This window comes from Hemibagrus wyckioides, linkage group LG16, assembly GCF_019097595.1.
Source record: "Hemibagrus wyckioides isolate EC202008001 linkage group LG16, SWU_Hwy_1.0, whole genome shotgun sequence".
Lineage (NCBI taxonomy): Eukaryota > Metazoa > Chordata > Actinopteri > Siluriformes > Bagridae > Hemibagrus > Hemibagrus wyckioides.
Window position 1 is genome coordinate 2,071,195 of NC_080725.1, and position 22,559 is coordinate 2,093,753.

A 22,559-nucleotide genomic window follows, 5' to 3' on the forward strand; every position below is an offset into this window, starting at 1 on the left:
GGTCATGGGCAGTCAAGGCTCATTGATGCACGTGGGGAGAGAAGGCTGGACCGTGTGATCCGATCCAACAGACGAGCTACTGTTGCTCAAATTGCTGAAGAAGTTAATGCTGGTTCTGATAGAAAGGTGTCAGAATACACAGTGCAGGACGGGTCAGGGCTGTTTTGGCAGCAAAAGGGGACCAATACAATATTACGCCATAATGTTATGGTCATAATGTTATGCCTGATCGGTGTAGTTTTACCCCTTAGTGGTGTTATTTGTGTTTGTATACAGTATATTTATCACGTTAAATAAAACGATAAACTGCTAAATCTTGGATTGCACAAAATAACCATTATTAATAGTTAAAAATAGTTAGAAATCCTGATAAGCCTAGAGAGCATTCCAAGCGGAAAAGCATGCATGTATTTTTATTTCAGGTTTCATACAAAACAGGAATTTCCGACGGCCCACAGCACAAGTTTTATTTTATTATGTAGAGGATAAACATAACCAATCAGCTACACAAGGCTTCCAGGCTCAAACATGAACAGCTGCACATCTGGATAGCAGCAGAAGGAGATAAAAATGAAGATGATTCCAAAGACATGTACAGTCTTATGCAAAAGTTTAGGCACCCCTTGATAAATAACAGATTTTGGTGATTTTTTAATTGAAAAGATGTTAACACAGTCTCTCTTGGAAATGGAAAAAATGCACAATATTTTCAGCAAACATTGGTGCATAGTTACTTCTTATGCCATAAATTGAACAAAGATAAAAAATAAAAACATTATTGTGGCACTGTGCAAAAGTTTGGGCACCCTACATAATCAGTACTTAGTAACACCTCCTCTGGCAGATATCACAGCTTGCAAACGCTTTTTATAGCCAGCTAAAAGTCGATCAGTTCTTGTACTTGGGATTTTCTCCCATTCTTCCTTGCAAAAGGCTTCTAGTTCTGTAATATTCTTTGGTCGTCTTGCATGCACAGCTCTTTTAAGATCTACCCACAAATTTTCAATGATGTTTAAATCAGGGGACTGTGATGGCCATTCCAAAACCTTCAGCTTGCGTCTCTTTAGGTATTCCATAGTGGATTTCGAGGTATGTTTAGGATCATTGTCCTGTTGTAGAAGCCATCCTCTTTTCAGCTTCAGCTTTTTTACAGATGGTGTGATGTTTGCTTCCAGAATTTGCTGGTATTTAGTGGAATCCATTCTTCCCTCCACCCGTGCAATGTTTCCTGTGCCACTGGCTGCAACACAGCCCCAAAGCATGATAGATCCACCCCCATGCTTAATAGCTGGCAAGGTGTTCTTTTCATGAAATGCTGCTCCTTTTTTTCTCCAAACATGCCTTTGCTGATTGTGGCCAAAGAGTTCTATTTTAACTTCATCAGTCCACAGCACTTGTTTCCAAAACGCATCAGGCTTCTGTAGATGTTCTGTTGCATACTTCTGACGTTGGATTTTATGATGGGGACGCAGGAAAGGTTTTCTTCTGCTGACTCTTCCATGAAGGTCTTGTCTGTGCAAGCATCGCTGCACAGTGGAACGATGCACCACCACTCCTGAGTCTGCTAAATCTTCCTGCAGGTTTTTTGCAGTCAAATGGGGGTTCTGATTTGTCTTTCTGACCAGCATACGAGCAGTTCTCTCCGAGAGTTTTCTTGGTCTTCCAGATCTCATCTTGACCTCCACAGTTCCCCTGAACTGCCATCTCTTAATTACATTTCTCACTGTGGAAACTGCAAGCTGACAACGCTTTGCTATCTTCTTGTAGCCTTCTCCTGCATTGTGGGCATCAATAACTTTCATTTTCAGAGTCTTACACAGCTGCTTAGAGGAACCCATGGTTGTTGAGTGTCCGCAAGTGTGTGCACAAGGTTTGAAGAGTCAAAGTATTTGTAAAGCTTTGAAATTGGCATTTACTAATGACAGCTGTTGCCATGCATCAGATCTAACGAGCTGATTAAGGTCTGAAACCTTGTAAAAAGAATCTGAGACTCTGGAACTCTTAGAGTGCCCAAACTTTTGCACAGTGCCATAATAATGTTTTTATTTTTTATTTTTGTTCAATTTATGGCATAAGAAGTAACTATGCACCAATGTTTGCTGAAAATATTGTGCATTTTTTTCCATTTCCAAGAGAGACTGTGTTAACATCTTTTCAATTAAAAAATCACCAAAAGCTGTTATTTATCAAGGGGTGCCTAAACTTTTGCATAAGACTGTAGATGACACATTTTACATTTTTGAGTTGCCTGCAAATTCTGTTATTAAGTAGTGAGACTAAATAGCAAAACAGGTCAAACACTCGTATACCTATAATGCTGAAGTGCAATAAACGGTGAGCTTTTCCCTGAAGAAAAGACCAGAACTATACAGCAATTCGATGCAGAGCTGAGTTCACCAGACATTCATACAAACTTTAGATTACTCTACGATCCTCTGTGATCTGCTTTCCCAGTTTTATTAAACTATAGACATATCAGCACTATAGAGATCTCCAGATGGATTGAGCTTAGCTAAATATGTTAATTCCAGTCAGTGTATCCAAGCAGAATGATCTTCTTTAAGAGCAAACAGACCAATAGGATTACATGCTCGGAAAAATGTAAATAATAAACTGTGTGTGGTTTTGGCAGAGTGTTTCGGGTACCTGAATTCAGTGCAGGGCACGGTTGGCAGGGCTCCCCAAAGCTATAATCTGTGCTAGCACAGCAGCACACTGATTTAGTGACTGCTCCATGGAAAGGGTGAACACACACACCCTTTTTAATAGCTCCATAGCAGGTGCTGCGCATATGTGTGTCTGGTAATGAAAAAAAAAAGAGGAGGAAATTAAGCAATGCAGCAGAAAATCAATACAGCAAGTCTGATTAAGGAAACTATTAAAAAGTTTCAGCGCATGTAATAATATAATAATAATATTATAATATAATAATGTAATAATATAATAATCTCTGTGAAACACTGCACACATCTCCAAACTGCAATTCACGGCATACAATATATACACACACAAATATATGGTGTACACTCACAGTCACACACACACACACACACACTAAAACAACGGTCAACACATTTAAAACACTAAGAATGAGATGAACCTATGGTGCACACAGCTGGATCTAATGAGTCTTATTTTTTTTCTTTTATTCATTCATTCATTTTGTCTCAATTCATTCATTAATCTGTGTCCTTGATTGTCTTCCCCCGAGAATCGGGATCCTAAAAATGTCTTCATATTATTTGAGAGAGAGAGAGAGAGAGAGAGAGAGAGAGTGAGTCATACAGTAAAAGGCTACACAGGCAGTCAGCCAATAAAAAGCCTTGGCTCAGTTTTCAGCCTAAATTTCAAACAGGTTGTTGACATTCCACCATTAGTTAAGAGGGGAAAATGGGCTCAACTAAGCAATAGTGAGTTATTGTGTGCATGTGTCTTGATGGTCTTAATAGCATCATCCTTTTTGTGGCAACCAGGAGCTGTGTAACGGTAGGTCTAATGAGTATGTCTCTTGTCAGGGTTGTATCTAATGGTAAACCCGGATGAATCGGTATTTAATTGTGATACACAGCTGCAAAACCCACTTCTACTTAAGTGTGTGTATAAATGCGTTTTCATTTTCCGTACCCACACACGAGCGTCCGTCGGGTCCAACAGCCAGTCCTGCCAAGCACTCACACCTGTAAGAACCTTCTGTGTTTATACACCGCCCATTTATGCAGATACCAGGGGTCAAGCACTCATCAATATCTATGAGAATAAACACACACACATATTGGAAAATACAAACACTCTCACAAACAAACTACAGGTATAACTGACATCAAGACACACCTGTGCAATAGCGACCGCTTGAGGCAAGTGTGAAACCAGGTTTGCACACACACTTAAAGCTGCCATCTTCATTGATGCACATGCCGTTCAAACACATGTTTGTTATGGAACATTCATCATGGTCTGTAAAGACAAGAGGAACATTAACCAACCACTGACACCACAGGTGACCAGATTATGCAGTCACTGGTGATACTGGTATGATAAAATCAGCAGTGAAACAAAAACATCAGATGTACGACTGTTTTTCCGCTCTCTAACACACAGCAGACATTGTGGATTTCAGGTCTTACCCATACAGTTCCTGCCATCGGGTGTTAGCTGGAAGCCTGCATTGCAGATGCACCGGAAACTACCTGCCATGTTCAGACAGCGGCCATTCTGACAAAGCACGCCGTTATGCAGGCATTCGTCAGTGTCTGTCACGAAGCACACAACACCAAGCTTCAGCAAGACACGCATGGCACGGTATAAAACACTTGTGTGCTCTTGTGTACTTTTTAAGTGTTTTGATATTTGTTTATATAATTATAAGCAGATAAACACTAGATCTGTCTTCATTTCGGTTCGAGTGCACTATTAATTAAAAAAAAACCTCAAGTCTTTTGTGCACTTATCTAAAGTAGGCTCCCTGTGAATGTAACATGTAATTAAGGGCTTGTTTTCAGATGTGGAATATTTAAAACCTTTCTATTAAAAGGCCTTAATCCATCCCAGTTTAATCTTTCAGGTGTGCTGCGTTATTTCAGACTCACCGAAGCAGGCCTGCTTGCCTGGAGGCCTGTGAAAGCCTGCATGACACTTGCAATAGTAAGAGCCAGCAGTGTTCACACAGTCTCCGTTGGTGCACGGGTCAGAAGCACATTCATCTATATCTGTGAAACACACATAAAACATATGATATGACGCTAAAATATTTCATTAATTTACAAATGTAGCTGTGAAGGGATCAGCTTGGTTTGAATGTTATTGTTAAGATTCCCATAACTTAATGCAAGGGGTTAGGATCTTTAACCACTTCAAAGCCCAACCTCTGGGACAGAAGAAACGATGCATGTAGCAAATACATGTAGGAAAACAATGATAATAAATATAAGTCTAAGGAATTATTATCGCTAACTGCAAAATATTCTCATCTCATCTCAACTGAGTTTTAATTACCTGAGCACTCCATTTGACCGTCCACTTGGTAGCCGATATTACACTCACAACGGTGACCAAACCCCACTGGGATACAGTGGCCATTAAGACATAAGTTAGGCATCAGCAGACATTTGTTTGTCGTCTGATTTAAACTAACTGGAAAATAAACATACAGCCTGTTAGTGTATGTTCCCGTGAAGCCAACACAAAAAATGTGTAACATACATTACATTTTTGTACTTAATTCACACTTGTGTTTTGCAAACTTTAGCTCACCAACAGGTCCTTGTGGTCTTTGTCCATTGCCATTGCCATTGCCATGTCCATTAATGGGAATATGAGGGATTTGGGGGATTTGAGGGATGTGCGGAATTTGCGGGATTTGCGGAAGCTCTGGATATACATGACCATTCCCATTCGTTGGATAATGTGGTAAGCCATCAGGTCCATAGGGCTGCTGAGGAACTCTGTCCGCTCTAAAGCCAGGATCCACATCTGGATAGCCTCCCTCTAAACACATCTTTTGGAATTCGTCTGAGAGACACAAAAAGATCCAGTCCCTCTGAGTAGCACAAACACTTGTATGCCCTTGTCATACTTCTGAATAATTTCTTTCTTACGTAGGACATATTCTTTACCTATCATTTTTTTATCTACACATTTACACAGGAAAGAGACATCTGTGATAACTGTGTTTTTATAGGGAGAATAAAATAAAAAACAGAAAAGGTTCTCTTTTTGCAGGTCTACAGACTGTGTATTGCAAGGCATAAGCATGATCATCCATCCAGCACACCCAAAATTCCTACTGCTCTTTAAACAACCATGATATGGGTAAAGAGCTTACCAGATCTGCGGCTAGGACATATCTCTGGGACTGTCCCTCGGGCCCAGCAGTGGCCTTTGTCACAACAGCATTGTGCTTTAGTTTGGTGCCCAGACATCTCCTGAGCACATCGGCCGTTCAACACAGCGGCAAAACAGGCACCTGTGGGCTGGCCTTAAATACACACACACACACACACACACACATTGAACCACACATCATCACAATACACTGGTCATTACCTAAATGGCAAAATGTTATGCTTATTTACACCACAGCAGTGCATCACAGTTTGATGTTTATGTGGCCGCATAGCCACAGACCAGTCAGGGTGACCCCTGTGCACCGCCGAAAGCAGCAACAATCGCCACGTGAGCATCAGAACTGGACCATGGCGCAATGGAAGAAGGTGGCCTGGTTTAATGAATCACATTTTCTTTTACATCACGTGGATGGCCGGGTGTGTGTGAGTCGCGTATCTGGGGAACACATGGCACCAGGATGCACTATGGGAAGTAGACAAGCCGGCTGAGGCAGTGTCATGCTTTTGGCAATGTTCTGCTTGGAAACCTTGGGTCCTGCCATCCATGTGGATGTTACTTTGACACGTACCACCTACCTAAGCATTGTTGCAGACCATGTACACCCTTTCATGGAAACGGTATTGAGCACAACAACCAGTTTGAGGTGTTGACTTGGCCTCCAAATTCCCCAGATTTCAATCCAGTCCAGCATCTGTAGGATGTGCTGGACAAACAAGTCTGCTCCAATGAGGCCCCACCTCACAACTTACAGGACTTAAAGGATCTGCTGCTAACAAAATGTTATGGCTGATGTGAATATATATATGTTTATATATTTCAACAATTAGTACTTTAGATTTGTACATTTATTTAGTCTCTACTGCCATTTGTTCGACACTGAGGTGCAAATTATATTTTTACAGTGTACACGTGTCTATAGAATCTGCAACATGCACCAACATTGTCAAGCTCTGAATGCTCTGACTGCTAGTTTTTGTCCACATGTCTTTGGACAGCTGGAACATCTTGTTTTAGACAAAATTCCTTGAACAGATGAGCTCTTCAGAAGCTGCCTGCATTTCAAAAAGTGTCAAAAGCTGATTAAAAATAGAAATTTTTCACAAAACCCACAATAGCAAAACCCACAGTAACCAGAACCCTGAAAACGATTCATATTATTATCCTTCTATGCTTTGCAGTACACTACCACCAAAAATACACACTGATAAGGCTGATATAAAGGGTAAGGAGATATTATCCTGCCTACCTATGGCTGCTTATGACTTGCTGTGAGCATAACTATTAATATAGCTTGATTTCCCATACAGTAATGGTATGACGATAGTCTCTTACGTCTCTGTCTTTCAGGCTAAAATGAAGAAATGTTTGGAGTCGTAATTGCAGGTTGAGGTCCAGTCACTGACACTGTATGATTTTCTTCATTGCATTCTATCAAAGCTGAGCATACTCTGCTTGCCTCAACAAGCACCACATAAAACATTACACACACAATACACAGACATCTAGAGGAAAGTTTTGCTCCAGCTTGGCCCATCTCTTACACATTTATGTTCCTGGTTATCATGATCTGTGAAAAAAATCAATGCTTTGAAACGAGCTGCTTCGATGTTTAGTGACCCTACAGGTGGGTCTTTAGAGGCGACTCTCACACTGCATGGCATCTGTCTAGTCGGCCCAAGACATTCCTAGTCACCGTGTACTTTTGAAATTGAGAGGGTGTAAGAGTGTGCACATGCAAACACTACATTAATCTCACCAAAGCATCGAGTCTTGTCCGCAGAGAGCACAAATCCAGATGGACATACACAGGAGAAAGTGCCGACTGTGTTGGTGCACTGTCCTCCTTCACACACATGTGGAATGGTCGTGCATTCGTTCACATCTGGGTGGAATTGAAAGATGAGAAATTCCTGAATTTTGATAGAGGCTGCACAATTCTTGATGAAATTGGAATCAGAATATGTGTATTTAACAACATGTACTGTATATTTATTAAATTCTTCCACTGGTATTATGAGAGCTACATATTCCTAGCAGATATCTCAGTGACAGCTCATGTGTATTTTGAATGTCTAAATTACCCTTACATTTTATTAGTGCAACAGCCTAAATATATATATATATATATATATATATATATATATATATATATATATATATATATATATACACACAGGGAAGCTAATAGGCATTATCTTTTCTTGCAAGAGTAAACATTTACAAGGCTTTACTTTCATTTCCATTATTGTGTCATTTGTGTGGGGTTGAGGAGTGTGTTCATGTCAGATCCACCAGCACAAAGAAGTGTTTTGGTAGCGTGAGAATCAAATAAACCTGTTGCTTGCTGGGAGACTTTGGGAGAGTTTGGGAATTGACACACATAGCAAACTGGCAGTGGAGTGAAATGAACCCGTACATTTATCTCTGTCATGTGAAATGTGCTCTCAGCACTGAACTGTTACTGAACTGTTACTGAACACTGAACTGAGTAAACTACAAACGAAGCAGCACTCACATGCAGCTTTTCCCAACAGAAGAACAGAACCAGAATGTAAAGTATTAAACCACATTGAGCTAAAACGGTCTCTGCTTTGGGAGTTGTTACATGCAACTTGTAGGGTCCAAAAGTGTTATGGGTATTATGAGGGCATTATGCCATCACAAAATTTCAGCAGCAATTATTTTTGGTTTATTGTGACTTTATTAAACTCACTAAAAGATTATTCAGTTAAACAGTAAATACGCTGTTGGTTACTTGTGCTGGCATTTCCTGAGCCAGAATTATGAGATTTAATTTTTTTAAAAATGTCATCTTGTTTGTAACAGGTAAACATGTTTCTGTTTCTGTATACCGTGTTTATGTTACCTGAACTCTTCCTGGTAGTAAATATCAGACTGCAGACAATTTAAACGAGATGTCATAATGTAGACCCAGCTCTAGCATATACACCGATCAGGCATAACAATATGACCAATTATGCACAAACAGCTTCTAATTCTACTATACACTGATCAGGCATAACATTATGAGCAGTGAGAGGTGAAGTGAATAAGACTGATGATCTCCTCATCATGGCACCTGTTAGTGGGTGGGATATATTAGGCAGCAAGTCAACATTTTGTCCTCAAAGTTGATGTGTTAGAAGCAGGAAAAATGGACAAGTGTAAGGATTTGAGCGAGTTTGATGAAGGACCAAATTGTGATGGCTAGACCACTGGATCAGAGCATCTCCAAAACTGCAGCTCTTGTGGGGTGTTCCCGGTCTGCAGTGGTCAGTATCTATCAAAAGTATACTTTAAGTCCTGTAACTTACAGGACTTAAAGGATCTGCTGCTAACATCTTGGTGCCAGATACCACAGCACACCTTCAGGGATCTAGTAGAGTCCATGCCTCGATGGGTCAGAGCTGTTTTGGCAGCAAAAAGGAGAACCAACACAATATAGGTCATAATGTTATGCCTGATCGGTGTATAAACCCTGTCTTGTGTCTAGTTTTCTTCATTGTTATTTTATCTTCCACATGTTATGTTCAAGCTAGTACCTTGCCTCACTTCTGCTCATTTCTGTTTCGTGGTCTTTGTGTTTGGGTTTCATTTGCACATGCATCTGTCTCTTAATTGCTCACTAACACAAGAAATCACTGAAGAATCCATATTTACTTACCCTCGCACTTATTTGTGCCGTCATTCAGGCGATGCCCAGCAGGACACTTGCACTCAAATGAGCCCACTGTGTTAACGCAGTTCCCTCCTTGGCACAAACCTGGCACCGCCTGGCATTCATCAACATCTGCAAAAACAATTATGATAAAATAATGTAAAAGCACGACTCCACTGTTTCAGAGTTAACAGCATGCAATAATGTGCAAGCCATGTAAGGGACTGCAGTGGAAATAAATCTAAAATGGCCAAGCAATATACATTCTACTTTATATAATATATATAGCTACATATATTTTGTCGGTTCTGAGCTGAGAAAATTAGCTGCAGACATGCAAAACCTGGATCTTTTTAAACATGTAAAACATGCAACATGTAACATTATGTAAAATTGTAGACAGACAAACAGAGTGCAAGGTGGATGGATGGATGGGTGGGAATTTGGGTGAATGGATGGGTGGATGGATGGATGGATGGATGTATGGAGGGATGGCTGGATGGATGGATGAATGCATGGATGGCTGGATGGGTGGGTGGATGGGTGGATGGATGGATGAACAGACAGACTAATGCAGAGAGACAGCAAGAAAAACCAACCATGAAGGGTAAAGGTACATAAAGTTGATGTTAGAAGCAGGAAAAATGGACAAGTGTAAGGATTTGAGCGAGTTTGATGAAGGACCAAATTGTGATGGCTAGACCACTGGATCAGAACATCTCCAAAACTGCAGCTCTTGTGGGGTGTTCCAGGTCTGCAGTGGTCAGTATCTATCAAAAGTGGTCCAAGGAAGGAACAGTGGTCATGGGCGGTCAAGGCTCATTGATGCACGTGGGGAGCGAAGGCCGGCCCGTGTGATCCGATCCAACAGACAAGCTACTGTTGCTCAAACTGCTGAAGAAGTTAATGCTGGTTCTGATAGAAAGGTGTCAGAATACACAGTGCAGGACGGGTCAGGGCTGTTTTGGCAACGAAAAGGGGGACCAACACAATATTAGGTAGGTGGTCATAATGTTATGCCTAGTCAGTGTATAATCTTATATGTAGTGTTCACCAGCACAATTTTGGAAGTTTGATGGATTTAATCACCAGTTTGTCTTTAATGGCAAGAGACTGAAGTTTTCAGCTCAATCTATTCACCATATGAGCGACATAAGAGACAATTCTGTGTGAAACAGTAACACCATTCATGTCCCACTAATCTCCTCCTGTAGCCTACATCCTTCAAAAAAGAGTCCCTTGTACAGGAACGTGGGTAGACAGACTGCAGAGAAACTGCCAGCTGCTTTGCAGCTGATGAGTATGTCAAGGAGTAGCTTAGATTTAATCTGTGTACAAAAAAATGTAGACACCCACAGAGTCCTTCTGCCAAAGCAAAACGTTATACTCTAATCAACAGAAACAGGAGAGACATGAAGTCAGTGGAAAAATCAAAGGAAAGGACTGAAGGATTCGGTGAGGAGTGTATTATTGGGAGTCATTTCACTTTGTACAGTCCGTCTCTTTTTGAGTTACACTGTCCAGAAATATGCTGAACAGACAATTCAGTCAGTTTCTCAGAGCAAAATAACCTGTGGCATGATATAGCAGGATCTGTAGATCATTATTGGGAAATATTTTGCAATGCTCACAGCTCAGAGTTACTCAGTGAAGTTACTACATCTAGATGCTTTGAGAGGATTTAACTGAGATGGAAAGGAGTCTGAAACTCCTTTGCTGTTTGTAGCTGGTTTTAACCCTTTTGAGTGTGATGCAGGTCAAACAAAGTTATTCCAGATGGTCCTGTGGTGCCAGTGTTGGCGTTGAAACTTGGCAAAGGAAAAAAGCATCTCAGTGGATGCAGTAGAGCATACACTAAATTGTTACAGTATGCAGAGCATCCACTTTGAAACCCAAGCCAAGATGTATATGGGGGGTATCAAAGGTCCATGCCTTTCATTGGAGGCATGATAGACACAGATGGAAACTCACAATGTTCAGAAGTCCGTTTCGTTCTGATCCCTGCACGAAGGCAGACACTTTCGAAGGCAAATATTAGACAAATCAAGTGATTGTTCTGTATCCGGTGCTGTGTGTGGGGTGGCCGCAGTCAATACTCCCTGTTCATTCCACCAGCACAACAGAGGATCTGACTGAAGCTTAAGCCTTGCTCCAGCATGCTGCCTCCTCCAGTTGTGCACAGGGGAGTTACAAAGCCTAGCCTGTGCTTCTGCTTCGGGTGCAAGGTGAAGATTTAGAGTTTGTATCTATTACACCAATTCACTGTAAAACAGTTTACATCAGAATGCATAAACAATCTTGCCCATACGATATAAGTTAAGCATGTGTGTTTTCACTGGACCCATTCAAATCCTCAGTTTATCCTGTTTCTAAAATAATAAAAAGACAGGGGAAAAAAATAAACCTTCTCTATGTGGGGAGCATGGTGTGAGTTGGGCTAACTCACACATCCAGGGTCCTGGATCTGATACTTCACTGCCTGTGAGAAGTTTTGCAGGTTCTCACGTGTCCTTATCTCCCAAGTAAAACAGTTAGACTGACCATCCCTAAATTGCACCCATATAAGTGCAAATGTGTGTGTGTGTGTGTGTGTGTGTGAGTGTGTACGTGTAATTTTTCACTTATAGGACAGTCTAACTATATGTAAACTTGCAATATGAGATGTACAATATCGCACCACTGACATTTAAGTGTATAGATTAAACCGGCACTTCTCAAAGTCCCGTCTCCGGTCCGTATTTCGAGAGCACTAATTGTGTGTAAGGGATTAAAAGTGTGGATTTCCTACTTTGATAAACGCATGTTAAACTTGTAAATCATTTGTTTAGTTTGGAGATGGAGATCCAGTGAGCATGTGACATGATCGGGCGGGACGATCGGGCGGGACTTCACCACGGTGAGCGTTTGGATGGGTGAGGATGTCAGTTTCCAGGAAAAGAAAAGTTGATGAAGAGAATAAAGTTTGCAAAGATGATTGGACAGAGAGGTAGGCGTTCGTTTCGCCCCGATCCAGCACAAAGCCGTTCTGTTTGATTTGTAACGAGACTGTTGTGTAGAGTGGAAATCTCAAACAATATGATGGGCAATTAATGTTATTAATGTATTTTGAATGCAAAAGGCACTTCATGATGTTTTAAAAATTAGTGCTGATTTGTTATGCATGTTTATTAAAAACAGGTTTTATAATAGCCAGTTGTTCTAGACCTTTGACATTAATAAAAATTTAGATTTGGACCTTTGAATATAGACTTTGGGAACCCCTGGATTAGAGTATAACAGCTGAACGGTAAAGGATAACTGTAATGGTAAGTGCTGACCTTGGCAGGCTCCGGTGCGGATGTTGGGTATGAAGCCTCTGCGGCAGGGCTGTGGTTGAGCAGGGCACTCCTCACACGGGTGACCCCAGGCTCGGCCAATGGTGGCACAGCACAATGTCTTAGTGCACACAATGCCACTCACCTGGCTTTGGCACATCTTGTTGACGACCTGGGAGAAGCATGGACCCGTTCGGTAATCTGTGAAGAAAAGTTTTTTAGACAACTCAAGCTGCTCTGGAAAATCAAACAAAGCAAAAACATTTTTATTATATCGTTTACTTAAGCAATAAAGTATCATTCGGAACTCGGAAGAAGAAGCCGACAAGTGATCAGCTCTGCTACTTGAAAACATTAAGAAAAGCCCAAACTCACTCATGATGGTTGTGAAAATGTCAAGAGTATACAAAGCATGAAAAAAAACTGTGTTAAAAAAGGTTTTTTCCCTGCCATGAGCTAACAGTACATGAATGTTTTGGTTGCAGTGTTCCCTTCACATCCGTCACTGTCACTCTCTAGGTTCTATATCCAAGGGCCGGCATAAACATACAGTATCTCTAAACTCTTTCTCATCTGCACATACTCACATTTACAGATGACAAGACATAAGGGGACATCCAGCTGCACTGGGATATTTCAACAGTCCAGAGATAATTCAACAGTCCAGGCACTGCCACTATACGACCACTTTTAAACAGTTTTCTAAACATTTACAGAAAAGCTTGGAAACCAAGACAGGAAGTCACTGCTGAAGACACAGCTGCTGGAAAGACATGTTTTCATTGCTTTATAAGAATTAGTGAGTATGCAGTTTGTGCATTAGGCTGCCCGAGGTTCAGTATTAGGGAATGGAAATAAAATAAAATAGACAACATATTAAAATTGCTTAGTATTTAGAGTTGTCCTAATCCGATTCTGGCAGATTCTTTTTCTGCGTCTGCCATCTTTCTTTTTTTTTTTTTTTTTTACTTGTCTCAGGAATTTTTCAAAGGGGGCCCAGTTCAGTCTTTAAATTATCTACTAAACCTACCACTATTAACTGAATATATAACCTTGAACCAAATCCAAATGTGTGGATGACTAGACATCAGAGAAGAGCAGAAAAACATTGCTGTACCTTTATACATGCGACAATCTAAACGTTTATTCTATATTGGAGTATCATCATGCATGGAACAGAGGCACAGCAAGTAACATATGATCTGCATTAGAGAAGAGTTTTAGCAGGAGCTTCACCCACTTTGGCAATTTCATGCACCTGAATGCAAGTCTACACCTCGGCATGCGCTCTTTAAGAGTTTCCGAAAGAGCTTGTGACTTTCGTTTTCTGTTAAGCGTTTAACAATTTCTAAATAAACAAATACAAATACTTTATTTTGCTTTGAAAATTTTGAGGCTCCCATTTCTTTACGATTTTTAAGGCTCACAAATCGGTTTTCGCATCATTCAACTACTATCCAGAAATTACACAAAATACCTCTTAATCCACATAGTACAGTAACACGAGTCAATCTCATCATCGGCCTTAATTTTAAGTCACTGATATCAATGATAATCAACACTTTAAATGAAAGGGATAGCAATTTACTATATATTCGCAAAATATCTAACTATTTTGTAATGTTCAATAATCAATGAAATAAAACGCTGTTATTTATATTTACCTCTTTCACTTTTTCTCTTTATTTTTTTTCTTGCAAACTTTCTTCCCATTGAACGTGTGAATGTGGTCAACAGGAAAAAACACCAGTGATTGTAGCCTGGTGTTTAACTCAGCGAGACTTGAAAAGCATTCCTGCTTCTTTGATTACAGGGGCTTTGGAAGTGGTCAGAAGCTCTGTTCAACCTTAAAACTATTCTATTCCCTTCCTCTGAAACATGCCAGCCGAAGACACTTATTATCTGACCCCAAAAAAAGACAGACATCCTTGACATATGGGGTAATATAGAGTACTTGTCTGGACAGGATTGACATAGTCAGTTATTAAATCGTTAGCAGGAGTTTCTTTGTGGTTTTGATGCTTTACAATGTTTTACCTGTCAGATGAACTGAAAACAACCAGGATCCTGGTTTTCCCACTGTCACCCTGAACTGTAATATTCAACACTGCTTAGTTCACCAACATCTGCTCTCACTCACCACACACTTCTGATGTCTTTCCCAGACACACGAACTCACACACAGAGAGAACTGACAAACATAAATATAATTTTCACGAGTAGACTTGGTATACTGCTGCTGTGGAAGTGACAACACCTGTGAATCATCCAACTCTACATATAACTAAGTCAAATAATATATATATATATATATATATATATATATATATATATATATATATATATATATATAAATCAAAGACATTGTTTTTAATTATTAAACTACACACTTAGTCCATTTGGCTTTGAGATCAAAAGAATCATCACAGCATGGTACAGATATAAAACAACAAGAAATTCTTAGACTGAGGGAGTTAGCTGCAAAATTATTCAAAATATTCATAGTGAAAGAGTGTGTGTATTTGGGGAAAGAGGGCACAATGAATGGAGTTGAATTTGTTTAGTATACCCATTTATCCATTCTCTCTCACCGTCAGTCATGGGCAGCATATTGTACATATTACAAAAGAATGTAGCAGACAAGATAAGTGGAGGAGAAAGAGCAGAATAAGGATGAGAAAATGTTTCCTTATCTTTACCTCTCTCACACTGTGGACCCGTGAACCCATACACACATGCACACCGGTTAGGCCCGATGCAACGGCCACCATTCTGGCACTTCTTCTCACACACCGCTGAAACACAACCACAAAAACTTTATCATAAGTGCATGATATTTGGTGAAATAACTCCTTCTATTGGGTTGACCTAGGAATGTCTGTCACAGATCTGCCATTTCATCGGTCAGCTTGTGACAGCAAAGAAATAGTGTCTATAATGACCTTAGAAACTACAATGACCTAATAGTTCCTCATGGGCCATTGATTGCTGCTGTAGAAAGGACATTAATTAGCTACAGTTACATCATTTACTGTCCAGTGTCACCCAAATGAGGATGGGTTCCCTTCTGAGCCTGGTTCCTCTCAAGGTTTCTTCCTTATTCCATCCCAGGGAGTTTTTCCTTGCCACCGTCACCACAGGCTTGCTCATTAGATGATAAAATAGGATAAAATAAATTGGATAAAATAGGGATAAAATAGTTTAATAATTAAATTTAATAATTTATTCTTATTTCGAGTTATTTAGTTATTTTTTATTTTAATGTTTCCCCTCCCCTTTCTCTGTTTTTCTTCTTTTGTAAAGCTGCTTTGAGACAAAAGTCTCAAAAGTCATTGTAAAAGACGCTATACAAACTAAATCGAATTGAATTGAATTGAATGCTATAGCAGCTGGTCAAGGTCATGTTTACGACAGTTGCAGTCATTATTGTTATTTATAACATTTACAAGTCGCATAGCTGTAAAAGCAGTGACATTTTTCACATGCACATAATTGACCAGAATGAGAGTGTGTGTGTGTGCCCTGCGATGGGTTGGCACTCCGTCCAGGGTGTATCCTGCCTTGATGCCCGATGACACCTGAGATGGCACAGGCTCCCCGTGACCCGAGTATAGATCGGATAAGCGGTACAGACAATGAAATGAAATGAAAAAACATAATTGACCATATGTACTAAAAATATTTTGCACTGTGTGTGTGACATTTTCGACATTTTCTAAAACTAGCTTTCCTGATCTGAAATATTTGTCTCTTGTACGTATCTCAGCCACTAGCATATTAAAGACTGGTTATCACAACACGGTGTTACTGGTTATCTTACACGTTACCTGAAAGCAGACCTGATGGTTTTCAGGGTGATTTACCCTAGTTCTGATTTTTAATTTTTTTTTTCACCTTCAGAGAAATTCAGGTGACACAAAGTGCCCTGAATGTCTGGTATTAAGCACATTTACAGCTTAATAAATCCACTCTGTTGAGTGTGGGGTTAATAACAATATAATATGATTATATTGTATTATATATTAAGGGAATTTCTCAAGAGTAGCACAACATACCACCCTTTCATCACAAAGGCCATAATTGGCTGTGCATTAATGTCACTTTGCTAGTCCTCCTTCCACATTAAGTACTTTATTTCACTTTAAATCAGGACAAATCAATTAAAAATCAAATTAAAACATTCAGGCTCTTGGACTCTCAGACCATGTCTTTTGTGGACCTTGCTTTGTGCACAGAGGCACTGACATGCTTGAACACATTTGGGCACCTTTTAGTTCCAGTGTAGGAAAACGCTACAGACATAAAACTGTGTATTTCAAACTTTCTGGTGACAAAGATACACTATATTGCCAAAGGTTTTGGGACACCCCTCCAAATCATTGAGTTCAGGTGTTGTTTTTCAGGGGTTGGGCTCGGCCCCTTAGTTCCAGTGAAAGGAACTCTTAATGCTTCAGCTTCATACCAAGACATTTTGGCCAATTTCATGCTCCCAACTTTGTGGGAACAGTTTGGGGATGACCCCTTCCTGTTCCAACATGACTGCACACCAGTGACTGCACATCTTTGGGATGAATTAGAACGGAGAATGCAAGCCAGGCCAAAACTGGGACGTCTGCCTTTACATGCACATGAATGTAATATGGAGTTGGCCCGCCCTTTACAGCTATAACAGCTTCAACTCTTCTGGGAAGGTTTAGGAGTGTGTTTATGGGAATTTTTGACCGTTCCTCTAGAAGCGCATTTATGAGGTCAGGCACTGATGTTGATGAGAAGGTCTGGCTCACAGTCTCCGCTCTAATTCATCCCAAAGGTGTTCTATGGGGTTGATGTCAGGACTCTTAGTTCCAGTGAAAGGAACTCTTAATGCTTCAGCTTCATACCAAGACATTTTGGACAATTTCATGCTCCCAACTTTTTGGGAACAGTTTGGGGATGACCCCTTCCTGTTCCAACACCTTTGGGGTGAATTAGAGCGGAGCCAGGCCAAAGCATTTACATGTACATGAATGTAATATGGAGTTGTCCCACCCTTTGCGGGACAAAGGGCGGGACATTGTTTATGGGAATTTTTGACCGTTCCTCTAGAAGCGCATTTGTGAGGTCAGGCCCTGATGTTGGATGAGAAGGTCTGGCTCACAGTCTCTGCTCTAATTCATCCCAAAGGTGTTCTATGGGGTTGAGGTCAGGACTCTGTGCAGGCCAGTCAAGTTCCTCCACACCAAACTCACTCATCCATGTCTTTATGGACCTTGCTTTGTGCACTGGTGTGCAGTCATGTTGGATCAGGAAGGGGTCATCCCCAAACTGTTCTCACAAAGTTGGGAGCATGAAATTGTCCAAAATGTCTTGTATGAAGATGAAGCATTAAGAGTTCCTTTCACTGGAACTAAGGGGCCGAGCCCAACCCCTGAAAAACAACACCTGAACTCAATGATCTGGAGGGGTGTCCCAAAACTTTTGGCAATACAGTGCATGTATGTGATGATCAGATGTCCACAAACCTTTGGCCATATAGTGTATGGCAGAGAAATCCTAGCCTATGATGAGCAAGTGGCAAAGATATATATCTTCTCAAACATACTTACGTTGCCCACAGTAGTTTCCGGTGTAACCCTTCTGACACTGGCAGTGATCCCCCTCACACACACCTCCATTCATACATCTGATACTACATTGCTGAGCTGCACCACAGAAAGAAAAAGAAATGCTGTAAAATCCTTGCTGATGATGCTGTATACAAATCTGTCTGCACCCTCTTAAAACTCAAAGACAGTTTATGATCCCAAAGAGACGCGGTTACATTAAGCAAACGTTGTTGCTGCCAAGTTTATAAAGCTATTTGAAAACAAACTTTGTACCTCTTTCCAGCTAACGTCATGTATTTATTCAGAATAAAAAAAAACGATTTAGTAATATTTACATGATTTGGCAGCGCAAGAAGGAGCAATTTGACCAGTGGGGCACGTGCACATGTTGGGCCTGGAACAGTAGCCTTCACCACAGCTGTTACGGCATATGGCTGTAGTGGAAATAAGAAGTGGAAGTTAGTACAGTAATCATTAGTTCACTATAATAGTATCACAATAAACAGGTAAATGTGTGTTATACAGTTAAATAATGTTAAAAGAATTATTTTTGATATGAAATCTTGCACTGTGAATCTACAGAGCACATCTGATTAGGAAAATCTTTCCATTCATAACTAATTATTGAGCATACAAATTCACCATAGCAAAATACACCAACTAGGCATAACATTATGACCACCTGCCTAATATTGTGTTGGTCCCCCTTTTGCTGCCAAAACAGCCCACTGTATTCTGAGCAACAGTAGCTCGTCTGTTGGATCGGATCACACGGGCCAGCCTTCGCTCCCCACGTGCATCAGTGAGCCTTGACCACCCATGATCCTTGGACCACTTTTGATAGATACTGACCACTGCAGACCGGGAACACCCCACAAGAGCTGCAGTTTTGGAGATGCTCTGATCCAGTGGTCTAGCCATCACAATTTGGTCCTTCATCAAACTCGCTCAAATCCTTACACTTGTCCATTTTTCCTGCTTCTAACATCAACCTTGAGGACAAAATGTTGACTTGCTGCCTAATATATCCCACCCACTAACAGGTGCCATGATGAGGAGATCATCAGTCATATTCACTTCACCTGGCACTGGTCAAAATGTTATGCCTGATCGGTGTATATGTAATCATGTTTAATGGAAAATTAACAAGGTAGCATAAAAATTTTTACACTTAAATTATTCCTGTGGTGGTTTTTTAGTCATTTTAGGGGTTGTTATTTAAAATACCCCAAGCAAATAAATACTGGGGCATCAAATGAGACTTAAATCAGTCATCATAACTGAAATTGAATTAGGTTGATAAAGTAGAGAAAGTAGAAACCCATTTATAAGTCTATTTATAAATATCAGTGCTTCGTTCAGTATGAAGTGTGGTTTTCTCTTCTTGTGAACCTTTGAATGTAATCTGGAAATGTGCTGTGCTGCTCTTTCACTCCAGAACCAATCAGCAGTCTCCATTAAACAGCCGGTAGACTTTAAGTGAAAAACCTGTGTTTTGGTCCTACTGACCAACTGAGAAACAGTTTACTGTGTGTAACATCTGGTGCATTACTTACGTACGATACACTGGTTGCCCCCGGGCAAAGTCTTCCAGCCTGGACAGCAGTAAGAGTGCAAACGAGATCCACACACATTTGGCCTGTAGAAAAATGTTAATAGTCCAGTGTTAGTCAACTTAGAAAAGCTAAGATGATATGTTAAAGTTTTGTGATATTCCACTTATTCCTATTAGGCTTGTTTACAGGAGAGGACCAATAAATAAACCGGATAAAATTCCCTCTTTTCTACATGCTCACTAGGATAAATAGTAAAAATAACTGCATGTCAGCATCAGATTGGTGAATAATTTAGAAGTCAAATAGCCAGACTGCTCTGCAACATCTCATCATCTGCTGCCAAAAGCCAACAGCAAATATTTAGTCACCTACCATGCAAAATAACAAAAACCCCAAAACATTAATGAATGTGAAATTACTTCAAGATGTAATAAGAAAATAGGCCTCCATAAGGACCAGTGTTTATTTCCGTGTACACACAGCTGCTGCAACAAATAACACAAAGTGAATCCAAATGTGTTGGAGTACTAATCAGTGTAATAGCGTGACTGCTCTCAAATTCAAGTCAGATTTCTTCTCTTCACTACCAATCTTTTTTCCACAGGATGAAGAAGCAGTGATACATCACTCTGGGTTTGGACAGTATGACACCACCCCTTTGTGTTCCTCCCTTCTTAATTAACTTGGACCTTTACTGGAAACGTGAGCAGTAAGCAGCTTCCAGTCGAACGTTTTAACCTGTGTTGGCTCGCATTATATCACCACATACTGAAATACTCAGTGTGATAACTATACCTATAACACAGCCCTGTTGGATTTCTGTATCCGACTGCTCAGAAGGTGTTGATTAATTTTCTTTAACAGCAGCTCTGACAATAGTGTCAGTTGGAATTGGCATGATCGTCATTTATTTCATATTCATTAGTAGAAAAAATATTATTTAGCTTAAAGGCATCTTACCGTTCATATGGTGAAGCTTTCTTTAATAAGATGTTTAGTGAATATTTACAGAAGTAGTCTCCAGTGTTTGTAATGGTCAGTGATTTTCTGCCACAGTAGTGCTTCCGGGCAAAGGACTTTCCTGTCTCTCAGGAAAGTGTCTTCTGATACTGTGTGAACTTGTCTTACATATGTTCCACAACATTTAAGGTATCTATATAATAGTTAAAAAGCATGACGTGTGAACATTTTGTCCTCAAAGTTGATGTGTTAGAAGCAGGAAAAATGGACAAGCGTAAGGATTTGAGTGAGTTTGATGAAGGGACATATTGTGATGGCTAGACCACTGGATCAGAGCATCTCCAAAACTGCAGCTCTTGTGGGGTGTTCCCGGTCTGCAGTGGTCAGTATCTATCAAAAGTGGTCCAAGGAAGGAACAGTGGTGAACTGGAGACAGGGTCATGGGCGGTCAAGGCTCATTGATGCACGTGGGGAGACGAGCTACTGTTGCTCAAATTGCTGAAGAAGTTAATGCTGGTTCTGATAGAAAGGGGTCAGAATACACAGTGCAGGACGGGTCAAGGCTGTTTTGGCAGCACCAACATAATACTAGGCAGGTGGTCATAATGTTATGCCTGATCAGTGTGTATATTCTTGTAATAAAACATTGAGGCAGTGCTGGGTCAATGAATAAGACTCTGATCTGTTGATCAGAAGGTCTAGGGTTCAAGACTTAGCCCTTGGCATATTGGGCTCTTGAGTAAGGCTTCCACTGTGTGACCACTTCTTACTCATATATTTTCTATATTGATGTATTGTTAAATCAGTAACCAGAACAAGGCTAATAATTTTAAACTAAGTGCGTACCTCAGTGTTGTAGACACTGTAAAGTTAATTTCTAATATAGCTCAAGTATGAAATGTACATTTACCTGGGGTTACTATGGTAACAGCGCTAAATTACGACGCTTGTTACGACACTTTAACGGACGTTAGAAAGCCACTCACCCTCTGAGGGACTCCTGCTTGCCGCGTCTCCTCACTCGGCTCTCGGCGGCTTGGGAGCTGCGCTCCACCTGAAACGGGCTTCTCCCGGGCATCTCTCCGGATAAATTCCCCACCAGAGCACCAAGCAGAGCTAGACACCCAGCCAAACACCTCAAATTCCTCTTAGACCACATCATAAAAATCCTTATAGTGCTCTCCTTCGCTGAGGCAAAACAAATAATCCCCCCACCCCCCCAAAAAAACGAGAGAGCAGCTAGACTTTAGTCATGGCAGTTATAAGAACTTCACGCTCTTCGTCTTCTTCAGTAGTCTCTTTTGAAGTAACAAACTATTTCCAAGTAACCTCCCATAAATGAAGATGACATAATAAAACTTTTACTTGTGGAGAATTTTAAAATCTGAAGATATTTGCGTTGTTTGTTCAGCCATTAGCGTAGAGCTCCTCAGTGTGCTGTGAGTGTCGCGCGCCTCTGGGGATTCTGGCGCGAGGGTGATGTCCGCGTGCAGCCCACAGGTAGAGAGAGAGAAAGAGAGAGAGAGAGAGAATGAGGGAGAGAGAGAGAGAGAGAGAGAATGACAGAGAGAGAGAGAGAGAGAGAGAGAGGGAGACAGAGGGAGAATGAGACAGAGAGAGAGAGAGACAGACAGAGGGAGAG

At 40.6% G+C, this 22,559-nt stretch overlaps 1 protein-coding gene across 1 annotated transcript in view; it reads right to left on the reverse strand.

Moving 5' to 3' along the window:
• LOC131367302 (fibrillin-2-like) overlaps positions 1-22,150 on the reverse strand; it is a 58,785-nt gene extending 36,635 nt beyond the window's left edge. The window contains exons 1-16 of the mRNA XM_058412637.1: positions 21,904-22,150; positions 19,958-20,040; positions 18,737-18,835; positions 18,402-18,497; positions 15,516-15,611; positions 12,820-13,017; positions 9,509-9,634; positions 7,601-7,726; positions 5,822-5,974; positions 5,251-5,508; positions 4,993-5,130; positions 4,587-4,706; positions 4,125-4,250; positions 3,832-3,954; positions 3,625-3,747; positions 2,647-2,799 (exon numbers count right to left, since the gene is read on the reverse strand). Of these exons, the coding sequence (XP_058268620.1) occupies positions 2,647-2,799; positions 3,625-3,747; positions 3,832-3,954; positions 4,125-4,250; positions 4,587-4,706; positions 4,993-5,130; positions 5,251-5,508; positions 5,822-5,974; positions 7,601-7,726; positions 9,509-9,634; positions 12,820-13,017; positions 15,516-15,611; positions 18,402-18,497; positions 18,737-18,835; positions 19,958-20,040; positions 21,904-22,079 (2,194 nt within the window). The 5' untranslated portion in view covers positions 22,080-22,150. The remainder of the gene's footprint in view (positions 1-2,646; positions 2,800-3,624; positions 3,748-3,831; positions 3,955-4,124; positions 4,251-4,586; positions 4,707-4,992; positions 5,131-5,250; positions 5,509-5,821; positions 5,975-7,600; positions 7,727-9,508; positions 9,635-12,819; positions 13,018-15,515; positions 15,612-18,401; positions 18,498-18,736; positions 18,836-19,957; positions 20,041-21,903) is intronic.
• Positions 22,151-22,559: the final 409 nt, after the last annotated feature.